The 22692-nt window shown below is 41.5% G+C and overlaps 1 protein-coding gene across 1 annotated transcript in view; it reads right to left on the minus strand.

The window, feature by feature from the left end:
• Positions 1 to 22692, minus strand: part of LOC139748258 (uncharacterized) — a 123697-nt gene that overhangs the window by 76183 nt on the left and 24822 nt on the right. The window contains exon 13 of the mRNA XM_071661193.1: positions 1240 to 21620. Coding sequence (XP_071517294.1) covers positions 1240 to 21620 — 20381 coding nt within the window. The remainder of the gene's footprint in view (positions 1 to 1239; positions 21621 to 22692) is intronic.

Raw genomic sequence — 22692 nt, forward strand, 5'->3', positions numbered from 1 at the left:
CAAGAGGAAAACCTCACACAAACTGGTTCAATTACAACTAATTCTTTAGAATCTCCCAGAAAAGCCTGAAGATATATTCATACAAATTGGAACCATCTGCAAGTGCAAAGGCAAACATTAATACTTTAACTGGCATGGCCCTGAATCTTCACAAATCAAAACATTGTGAATTGGGTATCTTCATTAAATGTTAATCTGTGAGATGTTCTCCATACTTCTTCCTATACATCTGTCTAACTCCCCATGTGAAGACTCTACAACCTACAAATTTCATGCTGGATCCCTTCAATACGATGATGACTAAGAAACGCGAGAAAATCTCACAAGCCAAATGGCACTCTACGGTAGTCTTGTCCCAAGACTGTTTAACCCACTTCAGGGATACTAAAGATACTAAATCTCAAAAACCACTCAGTATGAGAATCACCTTCCCAATCATCTTTATCAGAAAAAAGATAAAGCCTAAACAATATTATCTAAGGTTATGATTAAGGTTACAACAAAGGTCCATGGTTGCTGCAATGGTGGTGATACCTTGAGAGCCTATCTATCTAAACCTTCCAAAACTTAAACATACAAAGAAAATACTCAATATTGCATGGGAAAAAAGTTAACAAAATTAGTACAACCTGCTGGACCAAGACAATGAACTTAATGTTCATCTGGCTAGCATAAATAGGCAGTGGCACAACCATGCACTATGGAGCTCTAACAAAGAGAGCAAAGTCCTTATAGTTTATATCATTAAACACAAAAAGAAAATGATACAGATCTGACACATCTGAAGGCCAGAGGCCCTAGTGAAAATGCCACCCTGATAAATGCAATGATTAAGAGGTACTGTGTTAGTATGAACAATGAGCGATAAAGGATGGTGCCTCACCACTATGCCAATGGGCTTAGGCTGATTGCTATAAGGCAGTTAGGTCACTCTGAACATGCATTACCAGGCCTTGTAGTTATTTTGATAGTCAAAGAGGGTGAGGTGGCCACACCTACTCTCAGAGTAAAACAGTGTTTAACCCCCTATGTGAGCAACTGCTCTCTCTAATGATCATAGGGCTATGTCTGTAGATGAAACAAAATCATATTATTTTTCAAACAAAATATGACAACTTTAATCAAATATCCTCAACCTTATTAGGATAAGAAGGTTGAGTTTTATCATTTCTAAATACCAGCTTCTACCTTCTATGATTACTAAACATAAAACTGGTATCATCAAAAATTTACACATACCTGGTGAGCCTGGTTGAGGTGGGGATATTTCTTCTCTTTCCCTGCGCTCTGGAGTTAAGAAGGCCATATTCCACATGGAATCCCGATATTCTGAATCATGGTCACTAGCTCCATCACTGTACTGCACTGACCTGTGAAGAACACTTTCTACTTGGCTTGCACTGTTATAACAATCACCAATACCCCTACCATCACTATCATTTCCACTACCAACAGTTGTAGCATGTTCATCTGAAGCAGCATCTCCATCAGCAGAGATATGTTCACCCGAAGCAGTATCTCCACTTCCACAAGCATCACCACCAGTACAATCTCCAGGAGATGCATCTCCAACATGTGCATCTGCTGTAGGAGCATCTCTAACAGGTGTATCTTTAACATTAACTGCAAGAGTTTTACGAGCAGCAATGTTTGTAGCAGTATTTACAGCACTGCAGTCACTACCATCACCATCATTTCTTGAATCACACAAGGTACCTAAGTTCACTGTAATAACCTCTCTATGAACTTCAACAGGTGATTCCTCCCGCTGTCTGACCTGTTCTTTATTACAAGGATTGCTACATGCTTCAGCAGATTCAGTCAAGTCCTTCTGAAATTCTACTGTATTGAATAACACTTTTTCATGACTAGGATGGTCATCCTGTGTAACAGAGGGACAGGATCTGGCAACAGGACATGACTCTTTGCTACTCAACAAGTCACCAGTGATTAGTTGTGTCTGCATTACATGTTCATCTAATTGCATCTGTGTGTTAGAAATCTCAGGTGCTAAGGGTTCTATTCTATTTCTCTTTGAGGTTTCCCCTTGTTTGATGTCTTTAGTTATCACTGGGGAATTTTCATGACCTACTTTTCCACCATTTTCACTCAAAGGTCTTTTTGATGTGGACTTTTCTATGTCCCTACTTCTTGTCGAGATTTTGTTTTCACTACTTCTGGTATTTGGCTTCTGTTGGTTCAACTGTCTATCATCTAATTCTGATGCACTGCAATAAATATCCTGTTCAGTTGAGGTATCAAAAGTATATCTTTTGTTACTCCTAATTCTCATTCGAGGAGGGCTATATGAAGACGCATCTGGTGAAGAACCATCCAATCTCCTCAGCGTTTCTTCAATGTCATCATTCTCTTCTTGCGTTTCTGAGACTGGGAGTGTTAATTTTTTCCCTCGTGTACTAACCTGGTTCCTGTCAAAAGATTCTTTTTCTGTATTACTCTCACTACAGTCCACTTCATCCACTTCTTCCAAAAGATGATCCCTGGGTAAATTACTCCTTAAACTTCTCCTGCTTCTTGTATTAATTCTAGATTTTGATGGTTTTACACCTTTAACAGTCCTCTCCATATCTGATTCTTCTCCCTCTTGTGGCCTGCTTGATGCACTAATATCTTCATCAAATCTGTTTTTCATGTTACCTGACTGTTTCTTGAAGGTACATCCCTTTGAAGTCTTCTTCAGAGCCAATGTCAGTTTATCATCACCTATCTCAGGGGATGATGGAGTGCTGCTGAACTTACTGCTGCTGTCTGTGGTAATTCTCTTTGGCCTTACTCTCGTTTTAGTAAAATCTTCATCCTTAAGACTGTCCTCTTTAACTATTGAGTTAATTTCTGTATCCTTTGAATTGTTTGTTTCTGGACATTCTTTACTTAAATCACCTATGAGATCATCATTTTCAGAGTCACTAGACAATATCCTATTAAGGTTCCTTTTAATACCAGACTGGAAAGTTGCATTGTTGAATATCAAATTTTTAACAACCTTCTTGTTTAAATCCGGATCACAATGCTTATCATCATCATCAGAGCTCAATTTTCTTTTGTTTGTTTCTCTTTTCCTTTTGCCTGAAAACATGATCTTACTCTTATTTTTACTAACATTAAGTAAATCAATACATTCATCTTGTGAATCACTAAGTGAATCAATAATAGCTAAAGACGAAAATCTCATTTTCTTAAGGGCTGAAGCTCCTCTCTGTTTCCTTCCACGTACCGGCCGTCTCTGCGACAGTTGCTGACGTAACCTCCTGCTCTGTCTTCGGCTCATTTTGCTTACCTCAGTGTTATCATTTGCAGTTGTTGCTGTCATCCTACCATCTTCATTTTCTTCATGACATGCCATCATGTCACAGCTGGAGCTGCCATTATATGAATTATTACTGTCAATGCTAGAATTGGAATTACTCAGTGGGCTTCTTGACCTACCCTCCTCAAAAGTTACACTAGAACATGTTCCTTCACCTCTGAATTCTGCATTTAGTTCATCAACCCTAGTTCTCATGCTCACATCCTCTACTGTCTTCATTGAGATTATACATTCATTTGTCTTTTCACAGCATGGCTGACTGGAATTCTTTTCAGAGTTAGCAATGTTACAACTAGTTTTGGGATCTAAATCTTTCCCATCCTTTTTTGTAGTCACACACTCACCACTCTGTGAGCTCATATCCTCATCAGTACTTTCAGAGATTACATTCATTGGACTATTTTCTGAGCTATGTTCACTATCCAACTCTATACTTGAGTGACTTTGGTCTTTTGAGATTTTCAAAAGCTTGACCTGCAATGGTGCAGCCACTTCATCTGACTTTACATTCCTCTCACTTCTACGAGGCTTCTTAGATTCATTACCACCAGATGGACTTGAAAGAAGTCTCTTTTTTACACTCTCTACGATCTTTGTAGACTGGGAAGATGAAAATGTCTCACAATCTTCTTCTGAATCTTTAGCCACATGGTTAATCATTTGTGATGAAGATGACCTTTGGGGTCGTTTCAACTGTTTCTTAGGGGCTTGTATGTTTGTGTCTGAAGATGAGCTAGATGTTCTTTTAAGAGTACTTAAAACATCTGGTGAAAGTTTTTCTAACATCACTTTGGTAGGAGTTTTCAACTTTATATCTTGTACCAGAAATGTGTGTGCATGAAATTCTTGTGGAGATGACACTGAGTCATTTACACTTGATCCAGAGGGATCAAGCAAAGATGTTACATTATCTGAATCATTATCAAATACAGCTTGTGACTGTTGCTCATCAGAAAGGATTTGCCCTTCTACAGCTTGCTTAACCCCTGTCTGGCAATTATCATTCTCCTCAGCATTCTCATGTGGTACAACTGGTGTAACACTTCTCACACTATTACCATTTTTGTCTCCTAAAAGCAGAGCTTCCAAGTCTGCATCATTCATTAGCTTGGCATCAATTGTTTCAATTCTTTCTGAGCCTTTGTTTGGAGATCCAAGAATTGCTGCCAACTCCAGCTCAACAGAATCTACTCTAGTGGAGCGAACAGAAGTCTGTGCGAAATTAGAGGATGCCTGGGGGGTTAAAGTAGGCTTAGTTAAAACAGACTGTGATGACAGCTGTGGTGAGTTCGGCTGTGGTACAGAGGTATGTGATGCAGAAGGTTGAGATAAAATAAGCTGCGGCACAGATGCATGTGGTGTCACAAATGAAAGGATGTCTGACTGTGATGTGTCAGCATGTGGTGTATTACATTCAGGAGTTACTGAATGTGGTGTATCATGCAGGGATGCTCCTGGGAGAGATGCATCAGGAAGAGCTGCACTAGGTTGTAGGGTACTGGGTAATGGTACATCCAGTAAGGATATGTTTGAAACAGGGGTGTCAACCAATGATGTACTCAGTAATGTGCCAGGTAAACATGTGTTTAGCATTGATGATGTGGACTGTGCTGTAGATGACTGTAGTGCAGTTATTTCTGTTGTGGAAGAATGAGACAATACAGGAGATATGACTGAAGAGACTGAATGAGCAGTTTCCGCAACAGTATTGGTTTCATGGCATTCATTCCCTTTCCCTTTGTTGTGATTTTCTTGTTCCTCTACAGTTTTGGACCAAGTTGATATTTTCTCCTTGTTTTTAGCTTTATTACTGCCCATCTGCACACTATCAAAGTTAGACGTATTTTCTGCTGGCCCTGGTGGTACTGGGGCCCTTATTTTAATCTTGAGTGGCATCTGCACCTTCGTTACAACTATTCTTTCATTTACTCCTGTGCTCTCACCATCTGTGGCATCTGATTCTGTAACTCCTCCATCAGTGGTAACTTCATCATTATTATCAGTTGTGGCATCTGTATCTTCTTGCAATCTTTCCGTGTCAGATATGGAAACACTATGAGCTTTTTCTCTATCAAGGGCATCTTCATCTTGCTCCCAATGGGAATTACATCTTTTCAGTCTCAACATAACATGAGCTGGTGCTGAGGGAATTATAAAACCATCATCTGTCCTCTTCACCCTTGTGCTCAGCTGAGACTTTTGCTTATCACCTGATTCCACAGTAGACGAAAATCCAGGGAGTAGAGATTTCTTAATGATCAAAGTTGGGATTGCAGGCTTACTTGGACAACTTTTCTCTGTGACTGATGATAACTTATCTTTACTTGACTGTGAAGATTTTTCTGTGCTAGTTACTGTAAACTGTTGTAAATCACGCATTGAGGATTTTTCTACAATTTGGGTTACAGCATTTCCAACACTAGGCAATGAAGCTTCTTGAGTGCTTGTGGTTGCACATTCCTTCCTGGTCTTTGAAGAATTTTTAGAATTATTAGTTACAGGTTCTTCTAACCTTGGTACTGAAGAGTTTTCAGTGACTGATACAGAATGAACTTTGACAAGTGTGTCAGGAACTACTTCTGGGATGTGCAATGTCTCCTCTGATCCCAATTCATTTGATAATTCTGATGTAGGTACACATATTTCTGAGCAAGACTGTGAATCTTTTCCATGTCCAGAAGTTTGTGCATCAGCATTAGCTGAAAAACTATTTCCTTGAGAATATGAAGCAACTGCAATCGGCTCAGTGGTATTAGAATTATCATCACCTTTACTGTTGTTGTTTTCTTCATCTACCCTACTCTCATCATTTGTTTTTTCTGAACTGTGTGCAAAATCATCATGCTGCTGAGCCTCTGAATTAATTTCATTCAACTGTGGTTTCTTTATCTTAAGGATAAGATGACTTTCAGATCGATGTTTCTTGCGGAGACGTATCTTGAAATCACCTTGAGAAAAGTGGCGGGGTGTTGAACCTGGTCCAGTATAATTGATTCTGTGAACAGGAGTATACATGGGAGAGTATATGGGAGTATATGAAGGGGTAGAGTATCCAGGGGTATGGCATGGTGTGCGATTCGGAGTCCTCAGATAACTGAAGTTTGGGTCTCGAACTGGTGTTCTAATAGCATTCTGTACAATCTTTCTCGCTCTCTTGAACATAGGGGTACTTGTTTTACGAAGACTCTTTAACCTCTGACCAACAGGTACATCCTCATCACTTACATCATCTTCAAATTCATATATGCTTTTTCTTGGTTCTACATGCAATGCAGATGGCATCCGACAAGTTTCTTCAACAAGGTCAATTCCTAAGGGATCATGAGGGTCACAGTGTAGTGGTACAACTTCAGGAGAGCCTCTAGAAATAGGAGATACATTACATTCATCTATGCTTTCATCTACAATATCTGGGTTTTGAGGAGTGGTGCTACTGGTGTCCCCACCTTCTTTGATGGCATTTACACAATTTGAAGAGTCCTGAAGTCTCCTTTTCTTATTAGGTGGGACCCCAATGGAACACTTTGAAACTCTCTTTCCTACTACCGTACGTTTAATAATTATCTTAAGCTCTGAGTCTTTGTTAATTTTTACAGTATGTTGTGGTGATACCACTTCTGAAGTGAGTAATTTATCAGCCTGTTCAGGGTCTGGAGCTGCCTGCACATAACCTGACTGTTTAACATTTGCAGATAAGGATACGTTTTCAGCTGAAGCTGACTTATGCTGTGAGTTAAAAGACTTTTTGGGAGGCCGCCCACGAAGCTTTTTAGGAGTCTCATTAAATAGTGTGGCAGTCTTTGCTTCACGGTGACCAAATTTCCCTTCAACCTCCTGGTTATATGCAGTAGCACTTTTTACAACAGAAGATTCTTCATAATGAAAGTCAGCAGATGATGGAATACTATTAGAGTATAAACATTCTCTATCTAACATAGAAATACCAACTTTTTTAACCTCTTTCAGTTTGGGTGCACTAGGTTGAGTTTTTAAAGCAAAACTAATTGCATTCTTCCTAGGACGTCCCCTACGTCTCTTGTTATAAGACTGAAGTGGAACATCTGCTTGTCCCTCAGGTTGTTGCTGCACTGCCTTAGCTTTATGTGAAATATACTGATCTGCTTGGGACAGTGGAGGCACAACTGGTAAAGCTTTGGCAGATGGAGTTAGGGTTTCTGAATCAAAGAATTCTGCATAGGAGACATTAGCACATGTTCGTCTACTCCCTCTTCGGATAACCTGTGTTGGGGGTTCCACTTCAGGTTTAGCAGGAATAACATCAGCTTTTTTAGTTCTGCATGCAAATGACTTATCATATGAAGCACTTTCTTTTGACTGAAATCCTTTGGCTACCTTCAAATTTTTCCTTGGAGCATTTGAAGTAATTTGTGAAGAACGGTTAAGCTGTGTTTTTCTGGAAGATGAGCTTCTTGAACTTCTTGTTGGTCTTCCACGAGTCTTTTTCGGGGACATGACCAAAACTGGGTCATCAGGTGTTGTAGAAGTAACTTCAGAACTGCTATCAGGAGTGAGTTGCTGAAGTGACTGATGCTTTTCTTTAGATATCTTTGGAAGTAAGTCCTCATTAAAAGCTTTGCGAGCTCCTTTTGTTGGTACTTTCAAGACCAATTTTGGTATTTCTTGGTCACCACGATCAAAGGAATTTTCATATACATCAGATTCTAGATGGTTAAATTGGTGTGGCTCAACCTCTAGACTGGACTTCATACTTTTACCTTCACTACAAGCCTCCAGAGGAGAGTTAACATGCTGATCTGTAGGGTCTGTCCTTGGTGACAAATTGCTTTGAGATGCTACACACTGATCAGAAACTTCATCCGATTGTGGAAATAAAAGTGGTTCTTGCACTGGCTCATGTGATGATGATACAGGTTTCTGTGCATTTAATTCCTCCAGAGAGACAGGATCTTGTCGAATGGTAGAGCCTGGATTTTCTTCCGGAGAAACTTCCATGCCTTCATCTCTCTGAGGTGGAGACTTTGGGAAAACATGTCCGTCAGAAGCCAATTCCTGCTCTAGAATTTTCTCATTTTCACATCTTAGATTGTCTGAAATAATGCTCTCCTTTTCAGGTCCAAAACTGTCTTTTGAATCTTTGGCACAGGAAACAATGGGAGATTTTACCAGTGAGTCAATTTCAGTGGCAGGTGGTTGGATTTCCTCATCCTCTGAGGAGTCTATGTCCGAGGATCGAGGGGGAGAAAATGGGGGTGGGGAATTGCCAGAAAACTGAGATGCATCAGTAGCTTGGCTGGATGAACTGCTTCTTCGTCCTATGATCCTTGAGCCATGGACATTCTGTTCTGAATCAACATCACTATCATCTTCCACTGGCATGAAATTACCTTTGGAAGAATGAAATGGTAAAGATGATACAGTTACATCACAAGCACTGAGTTGTTCCAATAACTGTTTCTCTACATTGGACTCAGCTTTCTTACAAGCTTTGTCATGAGCATCTTTATGAGCTCTATCTTCAAGTACATCTAGGAGGCTTTGATCTTTTGAGCTGCCAGCCATGACTTTAAGAATTGACAAAGTTTCACCTAAACGGTCAGAGGGAATACTTTTGTCTGCTGGTGAATTCCTACCTTTCCTATTATGAGAATCTTTTAAAATATACTCTTCTTTTAATGACACAATATCAACTTCACTAGTGGCATTATCATCTTCAAATTTTGATGTAAAGGTTTTCTTAAATCCTCGACTAAACTGACGTTCTCCATCTTGACCCTGGTGAATGTTGCGTAGATCACTAAGTTGAGTTTCAGAAAGGCTTACATCAAAGTTTGGTTCCTTGAGCCCATGTGAATGCTGTTTTACAGCTAATTCTGACTCCTCTCTTGCAGAAGCTGGGGCATCTTCCATAACACTGGAAGAATCATCCACTCCTATCACACTAAGAGGTGTACTTACATCAGCACGCTGGTGGTCAACTGAACCACGATTAACCCTCATAAGAAATTTGCCAAGCTTCCCAGCTTGTTCAGGACGAGCTCCATCACTCTGTTCTTCAACTAAGTTCTGAGCATGTCCTGATGAAAAGTCTAATTCATCTTCCTGACAGCCTGATTCTAAAATACTACAGCCACTGGTTCCAATATTACTTACAGTATCTACCATACTATTAATACTATTTGTAACTGAAGTTTCTGCTGAAGTACAAATGACTGTTTTATTATTGATGATATTTGTGCTGTTCTCCAAAGAAAGACTACTGCTACTGCTTGTAGTAATGATGCTGGCATCAACAACCCTTGTCAAACCAGAAATATTGGCAACAGGTGACTCTGATGCAGGTTGGGCAATTGCACATAATGGACTCTGAGCTGGTGCATCAATTACCTGTGGACTATCTTCATGAAAAGTGGACATGTTGGGAGCTGATGCTTTAGATTTCCCATCAGTTAAAAGTTTTTGTGAAGAAACGTGATGCTGTAATGATTTACCTAACCCTTCTAAACTTGAATTTTCTGATACTGAGGGAATACTGCTAGGCCCTGATGGCACAGACTCAGAAAGAGGAGGAATGTTAATCTCTGGCTGTGGGAATACAGGATCTGGTGCATCATCTACAACGTTGATAGGACTATCATCAGGTGAATTTTCCTGACATTGCTTCTGCTCTTTCTCCAAATCTTTCTTAACAACAATGTCAGAATTCTGCTGTCTATGTCCTTCTGATACACCATGAGGTTGCTGATAGAACTGTGAAGGTGCATAATCTGGTGGATGTATTTCCACATGTTCCCTCACAGGAGCTCGCGGAAAGCGTGCTCTAAGTAGATACTGATTCATGTGCGGATGATAAAGAGGATTGAGACTTTGAGGAGCTCTAAGATGATTAACTATCTGACTGGGCATTCCTGACCACCTTGTCATCTCTGATGGTACAGGCCTACCTAAATGAGCTAGCAACCTCATTTGGCGGCGCATTTCTCTAAGTTCTGGAGTGAAGTGTCTCCAATAATGATGGCTTTCATCATCCTTGCTAATGTTTTGTACTGTGGAATCTTCTTTTAAAGCTAAATGAGACCTAGCAGATGACTGTGTTACACAAGAACCAGAATGCTGATGACTAACTTCTGTATTGGCTAAAAGAGGTGGAGGTCCTGACTTTGTTGGTGGTAACACAGATGCTTGTATGAAGGAATGGTCCTTGTATAACTGATGCTCACTAACTCTACCTCCCATGTCTGGCCTGTGCTTCAGCGTGGGATAAAGCTGGTAGCTCATGATACGTGGAGGCAAGGAAGTGACACCTGGCACACTTGGAGGTGCCATTGATGGCATTCCCCTATCCCCAGGAGGAGGGCTTGCAGTACTAGTTTTGGTCACTACAGGACTTGGGGTTATTCTCAAACATGGAACAACTTGTGATGGAGGAGTGGATGTTCCTTGATACTGCACCTCTGAATCTACAGAATCTTCTGATGTTATTGTAAAAGATCTCTTGCGTAAAGGCCAGATGCGTTCATCTCGTACTGATACTTCCTGAACTGGTATAGGAAGAGGAAATGTATAAGGATGAGACATATGTTGTGATGAAGAGTCATGAACAGGCTCCCCATCAGAATGCACAGGAACACTAGACTTCTTTATGAGACTGTCTTGAAGAACAGCAGACAGACTGCTGGTACCTTTCTGAATTACTAATGATAAAGGAGACGTCTGCTGTGTCTGTGGGTCTAAATATGAAGATGTTGGCATCCTAAAATTGTTGACTGGAGAACTTTCTCCCGACCAATCTGCTCTGCTCTTTGAACTGCTTGACAGTGATGGAGACTCCCTAATCCTTCTAATGTGGCCAACTGGAGTTGGAGGTGGTCGAGCCTCTAAATCACTGCCAGATGATAATCTATTAGACAGTGGATGCTGTAATTCGACTCCAATTGATCCAAGGGAATCAACAGATCGAGTGTCATGGTCTGATACTGGGCTAGGACCAACTGCATCAGATTGTGAACCAGATGTAACTTGTCTAGCCTGTGTAACAAGAATGGTAGGGGGAACTGATACTCCCATTCTCATTGCTGACAAACCAGAATGTTCAAAAGCTCCAGGGCGAGGTATCAACACAGATGAGGGGTTGCTAGAGCTAGATGCAGATGGATAAGCTTCAAACCTATTAGGTTGTGGATCTGACGAAAAACCTGGACTACTACTTCCAAGAGATTCCCTCTCCATGTCCCCCTGGTCAGATTTTGGGATATTACTGGATGCTTTGGAGTTCCTCTCTAGATCACAATCATCAGAAAAATGTGCAGCACCCATTGTGGATGAAAGTAATTGCTTTTTGAAATGTGATCTCTTATGCGAAGTCTGCTGCTGTGAGCAACGCTCTACTGGTGTACTCATTGTGGTTACTCTCTGTATATTTTTCTCTGACTCTTGTGCCACAGATGAGTATGCAAGGTTGCAGTGTGACATTTGAGGTACTTCACTTGGAGGCAACTGGTGATGCCCCTTTTCAACCATTACCTTTGCTTGATGATTCAGATCCATAAGCTTTGACCCATGTTCTTGGAAAGCAGAGTCTGCATGAGCATCAACAGATATAGGAATAGATTTACAAGTAGAAACAGATATGGGTGGCCTTAAGAAACCTTCAAGTGATGTCTGGGCAACAGTAGCAGATGGAACTACAGGTAAATTTGACAGTGATGAAACACTAAAAGCTGGAAGTGCATAATCTACAGATTTAGAAGACACTGATTGCCCTTCTTTAGGTGAAAACACATTAGGTGGTGTGATTTTTGATGAAGCATGAGGAACACCTCCATATGTAACTGATGTTGTAGCTTTTAAGGAACTTGATGATGAAGACACCATAACAGAGGGAGCAATCACTGACACAGCTGGAGATACTGCATTCCTTGGCAGCAATGGTGAGCTAACAATCACGCACTGCTGTGACGAAATAAGTGAAGCCAGAGTTTGTGGCCTCTCTAATAAATGCTTTCCTTGTGAAACTGTATCTATAGAGGCATTCTTTGGTGACAGTGATGTCACAGATACCTGGGATGACAAAGGTATCAAAGTCTCTCCAGAAGACACTGGTGACAAAAAATTTGCTGTGGTTTTAGAAGAGGAAGGCCTTATGTGAGATGAAGCAGTCATACAGCTTGTAAGGGATGTCATCGTCACACAGCTCGTAAGAGATGTTACTGTCACACAAGATACAGATGATACAGGTGTAGCAGAACTCGTAAATACTGGTGAAAAAGATTTTGCATACGACACAGGAGTACTAGATGTCACTGGTGTGCAAGATCTTTCATAGGACACAGGTATGACACGACTTGTATTTGTTATCAGAGATAAAGAATTCACAAGTGCTGATGGTGTCTCACCAAGAGCAGATGATACAGGTGTCCCCCTTACAGGAGAAACTGGTGCCCCAGAGATTTCCGGCAAGTCTATTTGTGCAGTATCTGTAGACACTTCTTGTGTCACTGTTTCTACAGGCAATGTATAGGCAGTGACACCTGTGGAAATTACTGGTAATGTGGCACCTGATGCAGACACAGACGTCACAGCAGCACATTCAGCTAATGAACAATTAGCAGTCAATGAGGTTACAACTGCTGGTGATGAAGTACAAGGCGAAGTTTCACCTGAAGATACATTTGCAACAGCATCCACTGGAAACACACGTGAACTGACATTAGCTCCAGAAACTGGAGAAAGGGGTTCTATGGAAGATGCTGGAATAATATTTGCAGCTGAAGTACATAATGTCGTTCCCAATGATGGTATGGATGTTATAATATTCACTGTAGATGCATGGGTAGCTGAAGCTCCCACAGATGAATAAATCACCCCTTTTAATGAAGATTCTTTTTCCAAGTTCAAGATTTCAGGTACACTAGTAGAAACTGAAACTGACTGTAACGTAACTTCTGCTGAAGGAACCGACATACTTGATGATGCCACAGAAGTTTCCTTTGTGACAGAATTGCCAGTGAGGAACTGATTAGTTGCCGAGAAACCTGGACTTTCCCATGATCTTGAGATGTGATCCAGTTCACTTGTTCCACTCAATAAACCCTGCAAAACAGGTGATGAGTATGAAGTTATTACTTCATGCTCAGAGTCTCCAACATGTGACAAACATTTGACATTATCTGTTACTGACTCTGTAATTCTCTCAGAATTTCTATTCTCAGCTCTTTTTTCCACTTCCTTTGCCTGAGAACTATAGTCATCATTCCCCTCAACATCTTTGCTTTTCTCCTCAATACCTTTCTTCTCACTGTCTTGTTCATTTTCTGCATCTTCTTGCATTTGCTGTTCAAGCATTTTTTCAATGGCCATAAGCACTGGTGGTAACTGTGAAGGCTGGTTCATACTTGTGCTCTCTTCCTGTTCATCAACAGTTGTTTCATGATTTTGTACAGTTGGATTTGTGCTTGCAATGTTATAGTTCACAACTTCCACCAGTGGAGGATGCAAAGACTGTTCATCACAAGGTTTAGAGCTGGCTGCGACTGCTAAGCTATTCTGCTCATGACTAAGATTACTACCGTCTTCTGTACTGACTGATGTATCCTGGGAACATATGGTCTCTGTTTGTTTACCAAGAGGTATGCAGAAGTCCTGATTACTAAATTCATCTACGATCTCTGCTAACATTTTATTTGTTGGCTTGTCCACCTTCACAGGGTCTTCATCTGTATCTAGCAGAGATGACTGAAAAGCCTGCTGAACCATATCTAAAGTTCCTTCAGCTTCCCTACTTCCACTCCCTGTATAATTAACACTGTCCATTGAGATTCCAGATGCTGCTTGGTATAGGTCACATGTGGAAGCAGACTGTACCTCAGTTGTACTCTCAATATTGTTTTCTGTGGAAGTGATGGGTACAGTATACTGAAGACCCTGAATATTTGTTTCACCAACACTAGGTTCTATGGGACCCACTGAACCATGTGTGAAAGTAGTAGTGATTTCTTGTACTGCAGGAGTAGCATCAGGAAGTAATTTAGTGTTGGTACATGAGTTTATTTCACCAAGATCTGTGGCTGACACTGCACTCATGCTCTGACTTGACTGAGTATCTACCTGAGAGACTACGGCTCCTATCACAAGAGGTAAAGAGAGTGGCTGACCTGATAAAGTTGTAGGAACTACTTGTGGAATACTGATTTGAACTGGACCAGGCATCAGGATTACTTGGGGCAAACCAGTGACGTCTTGACTACCGTCCATAGGAAATGAAGCCTGAGGGACAGTAAGACTGCCCTGCACACCATTTAGAATAGAACCTGATGGCAACTGTGGGAAAACACCTGAGAACAATACAGGTGCAGCCTCAGCTTGAGGATTGATGTCCTGGATTGCATCCTGATTACTATTCAATGAAGCAGACTGGACCTGAAGCAAATTTGAGGATGAAGCTTGATTTTGATGAGACTGAGGCTGGGAGATGTTAGCAGAATAAACAGAATCAGGTAATTTCACACAAGATGGCGCTGACTTGGTAGATGGTTCTCTACGATTAGGTCTAGACAACAAGGTTGCTTTCAAAATACTTTCAGATTTAGTTACCGAGGTAGTAGTATTTGGTATCTGTGTAGTTAGGGATGTTATTTGTGTTGTTTGTGCAACTGTACAGAATGTTATACCAATATTTGGAGAGACACTACTCATACAAGGAATTTCACTAGAGGTACTTAAAGAACAAGCATCACTAGAAGATAAACCAGAATTAACAATGGTGTTGACATCAATGGATTGAGAAACAGGAGCCAGGTCTGCCCACAACGATGAACTGGACTTTGGCACAATATCCACCGGAGCAGTAACAACAGTTGATGCAGGTACAGTCTTATGAAAACTATCCAAGTGTCTCATTTGTTCATTACTACCACTTAAAACACTAATGGTATTTATCTGTGATGATGGCAAACTGATAGACACTGTCATAGTTACTGCTGGTGTTGTGACGGTTGAATGTGTCATCACAGGCACTTGATCTATTGGGATGCTCTGAGAATCCACACCTAAAACTATCTGAGAATGTGAGCGTGGACTTGAGTGAGAAGTACCTACAGATATCTGTGAATGAGGCATTGGACTTAAATGGGAACCAATACCACTTGAAATCTGAGAATGAGACACTGGGCTAGGAAGGGAAGAGGCTGATGCTGAATTTTGTGAATGCAGAATGGAATTAGGATTAGAAGCAACACCAGCTGGCCTTTGTGAATGCAGAACTGGACTTGGATGGGAAACAATATCTACAGACATGTGTGACTGAGGCACTGGACTGTGAAGAGAATCAACATCTACAGACACCTGTGAATGAGACACTGAGACAGGATCAGAACCAACACCAGCAGACATCTGGGACTGAGGCACTGGCCTGGAATGAGAAGCAACACCTACAGACATCTGAGAATGAGGCAATGGACTGTGATCAGATCCAGCACTGACAGCCATTAGGGAATGAAGCACTGGGCTGGGATGAGTACCAGCACATGCAGATGTTTGAGACACTGGACTATGATGAGCACTATCACCTCCACACATCTGTGACTGAGGCACTGGGCTGGGATGGGTACCAGCACCTGTAGTCGTCTGGGACTGAGACAAGGAGCTTAGATGAGAACAAGCCCCAGTAGACACTTGAGTAAGGGAAACTGGGCTAGGTTGAGAACCAATGCCTATAGATATCTGGGCAGAAGGCACTGGGCTGGGATGAGATCCAGTACTATCAGAAAGCTGAGGATGAGGAACTGGGCTGGAATGAGAACTAGAACCTGCAGACATCTGAGGATGAGGTACTGGGCTGAGATGTGAGCTAGTTCCTAAAGATATCTGTGTATTAGGCACTGGACTGGAATCAGAACCAGCACCTGCAGATATCTGGGAATGAGGCATTGGACTGGGATGAGAAATAGTACCTCCAGATACCTTTGAATGAAGCACCGGACTGGGATGACAACTTGAGCCTACAGATAAGTGAGTATGAAGCATTGGGCTTTGATGAGAAACACTACCAACAGAAATTTCAGAATGGGCCATTGGACTAGGATGGGAACTAGTGTTTGCTGGCAAACAGGATTGAGACACCGGACTACGAAGAGAACCAGCGCTTGCAGACACCCGGGAACGATGCATTGGGCTATGATGAGAACCAGCAACTGCAGGCATCTGGGAATGATGCCCAGGGCTATGATGTGACCCTGCACTTTCAGAAATCTGAGACTGATGTACTGGGCTAAGATAAGAGCTAGCACCTGCAGACACCTGGGAATGTGGCACTGGGCTAGGGTGAGAACTTTTGTCTGTAGAAATCTGGGAATGCAAAACTGGACTAGAATGAGATCCAACTTCCGTAGATACAAGTGGATGTTGCGGAGGACTTAAGATACTCTTTTCAGCTGGTGCCTGAGGAAATTTATTAGGAAGGAGAGTTGAAGTAAGTGAAGCAAATGGCTTGATATCTGAATCATGGTCCCTAGGAGAGAATATGGAATGGGATGAAGCTGTAGTGCCAATACTGGAAGCACTGCATACAGGAACACTGGAAATGCTTATCATGGAGGCACTTGGATACTCAACACTATCTGAGACAGAAACAGATGCGCCCGAATCAACAGGTGATGTTAAACTGAAGATGGATGTATTCTCATCATATGACTGAGATGTAACCGTAGATGTTTTAGTATTTATTGAGGCTGTTGTGCTAACTACACTGGAGGTAAATACAGAATCCACTGTCTCGGAACTACTAGATACAGTGTGTGGAGGTACAACTGGGCAAGGAGTCTGAGATATATGCACAGGAGTTTGTGGCATTGGGCTCATTACTGGCCCTGGCACTGAAGGCAGAACAGGCATTGGGCTGTACTCTCCTCCATCATAACCTATATCATTGAGTGGACTCATTAATGAATCAGAACTTCTAGGAGTATGAGGTGTCTCACTAAACTGCAATGAAGCTTGAGGTTGATGGGGTGTTAATGGATCTTGCTGAGGTGTTGATGAAGTTTGTAGAGGTGTTAAAGGAGGTTGTAATGGTGTGAATGGATTCTGTAAAGGAGTCTGTATTGGTGTTAAAGGAGTTGGAAGTGGTGTCAATGAAGCTAAAGGCGTTAGAGGGGTGTGTGGCTGACTTACATTTATCACAGTGTGAGAGCTGTGTACTGGAGTCTGAGAACTCTGTACTGTTTGGGGAATATGATGAGGTGTTTGAGGAGTGTGTGTTGGTGTTTGTGGGGTGTGAACATTTGGTGTGAAAGGCATGTAAAGAGGAGACTGATGCACATAAGACTGAGACAAGTATGATGGAGTTTGGGGTAACGGGCTTATTAGTGGGCCAGGAGCTGAAGGTAAAGTTGGAAGAGGACTGAGTGCATTATGTTCACTATTTTCTGCTCCAAAGTGGCTGGGTGTCTGTGGCATTGGACTAACAAGAGGCTCTACTGATGGGTACACAGGCATTGGACTCAACATTGGATGATGAGGAAAATCATTGACCTCAGAATATTCAGGCACTGGAGGGATTGGACTTTTGGCTGGCTCCTGAGCAGTTGGTCTTGTAATACTTCCTGAAGTTGTGGGAAGCTGTGCTGGTGGCATCTGAGACAAGTGGGCTGGCGTTTGTGGCATTGGACTCATTATGGGGCGAACAGAAAAATGCTCAGCAGCCTCCCGAAGACTGCCTGACTGACTTACTTGGGATGCTGATAGTGGATGATCTTCACCGTCCGTCATTCCAAGAGGAGTAGCAGGCATAGGACTAAGCAAAGTTCCAGTCATTGAAAAGTTCTCTCCTACACTGTGTGTTGGAGTATTGGCAAGTGGACTGATCATGGGTCCCAATGAGGAAGGAAGCACTGGCATGAGACTAACATGACATGGAGATGTTACTCGTACCGGAGTGGGAGGGATAGGACTCATCATCGGCCCAGGAGCAGAGGGCAATACAAAAGAGGAACTGGATGGAGTTATAGATCCTGAAAGACTCACAGACGGTTCTACTGGACTGAGAGGTTGTAAGTGCAAACTCATTTCCTCTTGTGACTGATGATAAGGAGTCGGAGCCATGGGACTCATTGGAGGCTGAATTTTATCTATTGTGGGGAGGGAACAGGCATTGCTGTCTGAAACATGGCATAGATCATCTCTGTGGGCTGCTGGGGTGCAAGGCATAGGACTCATAAGAGGTAATGATGTATCCATCACAGGAAGATCTATGTCATCTTCATACCTCTGTGTTAATCTATCATTATCTGGTGACTTCTTTGACTCCAATTTCCCCTTTACACTCTTTGAATGTTGAAAAGATTTCCTGTAATTTGACTGTTCTTTATGACCTCTGATACCAGTAGTTTCATTCAAGCTGCTAACTTTACCTTTACAGAAGCTAGATTCTAAACTAGGTATGGACTTCATAGTTTTCTGTTCTTGTGAAGACTTCTGTTGTAAAGTTAGTCTGTCCCTATAAGGCCCAGTAAATCTCTCTTGTTGAAAAGATCTTCGGCACCCAGATGATTTAGACTGATTTCCAAGCGTATATCGATTTTCTGACTGTGAATGAGTTTGGTTAAACTGCTGAAAATGAGATCTGTTTCTTGGTGGAGACAAAAAGCGATTCTCAGGCTTATGAGATCTTCTTTCTGCTGGATGAGGGACGCCACTATTAGAAGATGATTTCACAGAGGATGGCACACCCCTTCCACCATGGGAGTATTGACTTGAGTGATGAGAATGTGTTCCAGTACCATGCAGTAATTGTGCTCTCTCCTCTTGACCAGACTGAAACTTATTTCCTGGTGAAGTCTGAGGCTGGTTTTCTTGAGATGGAAGATGACTTTCTGGCAAACAATGTGGCTGGTAACCTGGTGAGGCCTGAAGTCTGTTTCCTGGCGATGACTGTGCTATGTTTCTTGGTGAAGGCTGTGGCCGATTTCTTGGTGAAGAATATGGCTTGTTTCCTGCTAATGATGGATTAATCTTTCTATCAAGCTGTTGCTGACTTCCTTGATTAGCCCTAGAGGCTGAATATAACTGAGATCGGTTTCTTGGTAGAGACTGGGAGCGACTTTCTGCAAGTTTCTTCCTGTTTGGTGAATGATGGTGGCTACTGGGTTGAGATGAGGACCGAACACTATCAGTCTTTATACTTTGGTTATTCATTCTAGAAGGATGTGATAATGGCCTGTTTCCTACTAAAGAATGGCCTTCCTCCAGTCTCATTGTACGAAACTGTGATCTGCCTGCTGTTCGCACATTATCAGAATTACATGACGATGACTGTGGAGATACTGGCACTATAGCTGACTTTCTAACTTCATCTCTAAAGGGATTTCTATTACCTCGTTCAGAACGGTGGGTTGGTATGGCAGGTCTTGAATTATGCTGAACTCTGGAACTTGCTCTTGTACTATGTGATGCTTGTATGTCATAACCAGTATCATTAGCAACTGTAGTTGGTGGTTGATTGTTCAGTGTATCAGAGACATGTTCTAATTTTTGTGGAATACTTTTTCTAAAAGATTCATCTCTCTGTACTGGCTGCTCTAATCTCCTGTGAGATAGTGTTTTTCTCTCCCGGTTCTTCGTTCTAAACTGAGACCTGACTTGAGCATCACTTTCCATTGTATCCCTCATATCACTTCTATATTCTGCATGCTTTGAAGTATTATCTTTCAACTGATTACGCTGGCTTACACTTCCGCCATATGCATTAAACTGGGATACATTGACGGATTTAAAACTTTCCTTTGGCTTATTTGCATTTCTGGACTTTTCATTTTCCCTTTGGTTTGTGTCACTAGATGGCATCTTTTTCTTATGACTGCTTAAAGTGTCTCTTTCACTCAAACCACTTCTCTCTCTCTCCATATCATGCTGAGAAATAAAAGGATTAATATTCTTATTGTCAAGATTAGACTGTTCCTCAAGGAGCACCTTTGAAGAAAACACTTTGTTCCTTGATATCTCCAAAGGAGAATGCTGATCCCCTACAGGAGACACAGATTGTATTGATGCTTGCTCCAATCTACTTGAGTGTAACTCTGGTGGCTGAGAAGTGTAATGAGACACTGTTAACAAAGAACCACTTGAAAAGTCTGCAGCCTGTGGAAATCTGCACGATCCTGACGGTGACTCTTTGTCTGAAGTATGGGGAGTAGATGTTGAGGACCCACCCCCAGGTGTTCTGGGTCGTTCTAGTGGTGTATGAGGCATAAAATCAAGATCAAATACAGATTCAAAATGCTGGTAACTAATTCTACGGGATTCTTTGCTTGGCTCACTGGATAGAATATCTTGTACTTCCTGACTACCACCTGGGGTTACAGGCCTCTCAGGAGGGCTGTTCATGTAACCTGAAAAGAAATGATCAGGTGTATGCTTTTTACTCTCTATCTGCAGCACATCTTTGGGAGGAGTGTGAAACTGTTGATCTCCCCCAACTTCCCGGCCAGGAGTCTGAGGACGATCTGGGGTATCATTTTCATAATCAAAGTCAGAGCTATCATCTGCAGGTTCCAAAGCTGGAGGTTTCACTACTTCTAATAATGATTCTGGAGGGGACTGAGGTGAGAAGGGGCCAAACAATCTTTCAATCTTTTTTAAAGATTTCTTCTTAGAGCCAAAATTTCCTTCAGGTGCCTGACTTGTGTCACTAGATGATGGAGAAGGTTTGGTTATATCCTGTTTGGATGTGGAATTCTTTGTTTCATTCTTTCTTGTATCTGGGCTTAAAACTGCTTCTTGTGTAGGCCAAGATTCCTTGTGTGGACTTCCTGGAGTTGGGGGACAATCATAATATTCATACCACGCTGAGTGTTTCACATCAGGCCCTCTCTTCTGCAGTGATGAGAGCTGCGTCCTTTTATCTAACTGAAATACACTGGAAGAGCTAGTTTGTGAGGGTTTAGATACTATAGGTGTTGAGGAAACTGGACTTGGGGATCGATCAGGCACTCGTATAAAACTTCCAGGTGTCTGGGGAGTATGATCATAGTCAACATCAAAGGGATATGATATTTCTGTACTATCTGCACGAGAACTTCGCCTTGACTGAGCATCTTGAACATCTTCCTCTCTCTCAGGTGCTCTTACAGGACTTTTACATTCACTATCCCTTACAGGTGAAGGATGTTTTGACCTTAAAGGAGAATGATGTTTTGACTTGGATCTGTTCTGCTTGCTCAAAGAAGTACTTCTGGGCTGAAGAGCTGAACTGATATTACTTACCTGATTTTGTCCGAACTTCAATTCAGAAGCCATTAGTTCATGCTCTGTTTTAGATCTGAAAAAGAGAAAAAAATGTTTTATTTCTCAAGCTTTTAAAATGTAGAGTATCACTAGTATTTCCTTATATCTAAATAATTTCAATCATCTGTCATGTACTCTTCAATTACTAATACTTAGCAAACTAGAAGGCATAAATCTACCATGGAAACAGGAATGTGTGAGAAATGTTGATTAGTCAACATGAAGAAATTTCTTTTATACAACCTTTTTCTAACAGTTATTTCTGAAGACACAACCTTATCAGCATCATGACAAACAACTAATGAGAGCATAAAATCCTTCAACAGAAGGTTCAAAACCTACTTCAAAACAGAAATAGCAGATTTTCTAGCAAATTTGACTGTCACTTCTGATTTTATTCTATGGTGTACCCGAATGGGTCAACTGAGGACAATTTTTTTCACAACTACTCACTTCTTTTTTTTCTGAGGTAGCCAACAAGGATAAGGCAAAAATGTGATTGACTTATTACCATCTCAAATTCAGAAAATAAGAGCTTGAGAAACAGAAAATAGTTGATATCGTAGTTCTTGACATGTGCTAATTCTTTAAAGTGAAAAATGACAGAAAAAGTGGAAAATGATAAGAGGAAGGGAATGCTTTACTGTTCAAGGAGAGGAGATAGTATAATTCTCAAACCTTGTGTAGATGGTCCCCACACAAAACCTAAGGTAAGTAAACACCAGTTAGCTGCCACAGACCCAGGTCATAGTGGCTGTGACATATACAGAATGCATGGAAGCAATGATTGAAACAGTATCTCTAGAACAAAGACAACATCACAGCAGAAAAGAATGGGTGATGAGGAGTGCTAGAAAGAAGGTTAGCTAAACAGAAGGATTTTGTTTCCAGTCTAGCTAAGAGAATGGAGAAAGAAAAGCTACCCAGGAAATGTAGGCAACACTACGTACTGCAGTGAATATGACCTTCACAGACAATCAAATGTTCCTTGAAAAGCTGAGTGAATGTAGAATGTACTGGCAATTTTGATGGGAGATTGGGTACTACTAATGGGAGATTTTACTACAAATAAGGGTACTTGGCAGTCATGGGTATGAATTTTCAAT

The sequence above is a fragment of the Panulirus ornatus genome, chromosome 73, assembly GCF_036320965.1.
Source record: "Panulirus ornatus isolate Po-2019 chromosome 73, ASM3632096v1, whole genome shotgun sequence".
NCBI classification, from domain to species: Eukaryota; Metazoa; Arthropoda; class Malacostraca; order Decapoda; family Palinuridae; genus Panulirus; species Panulirus ornatus.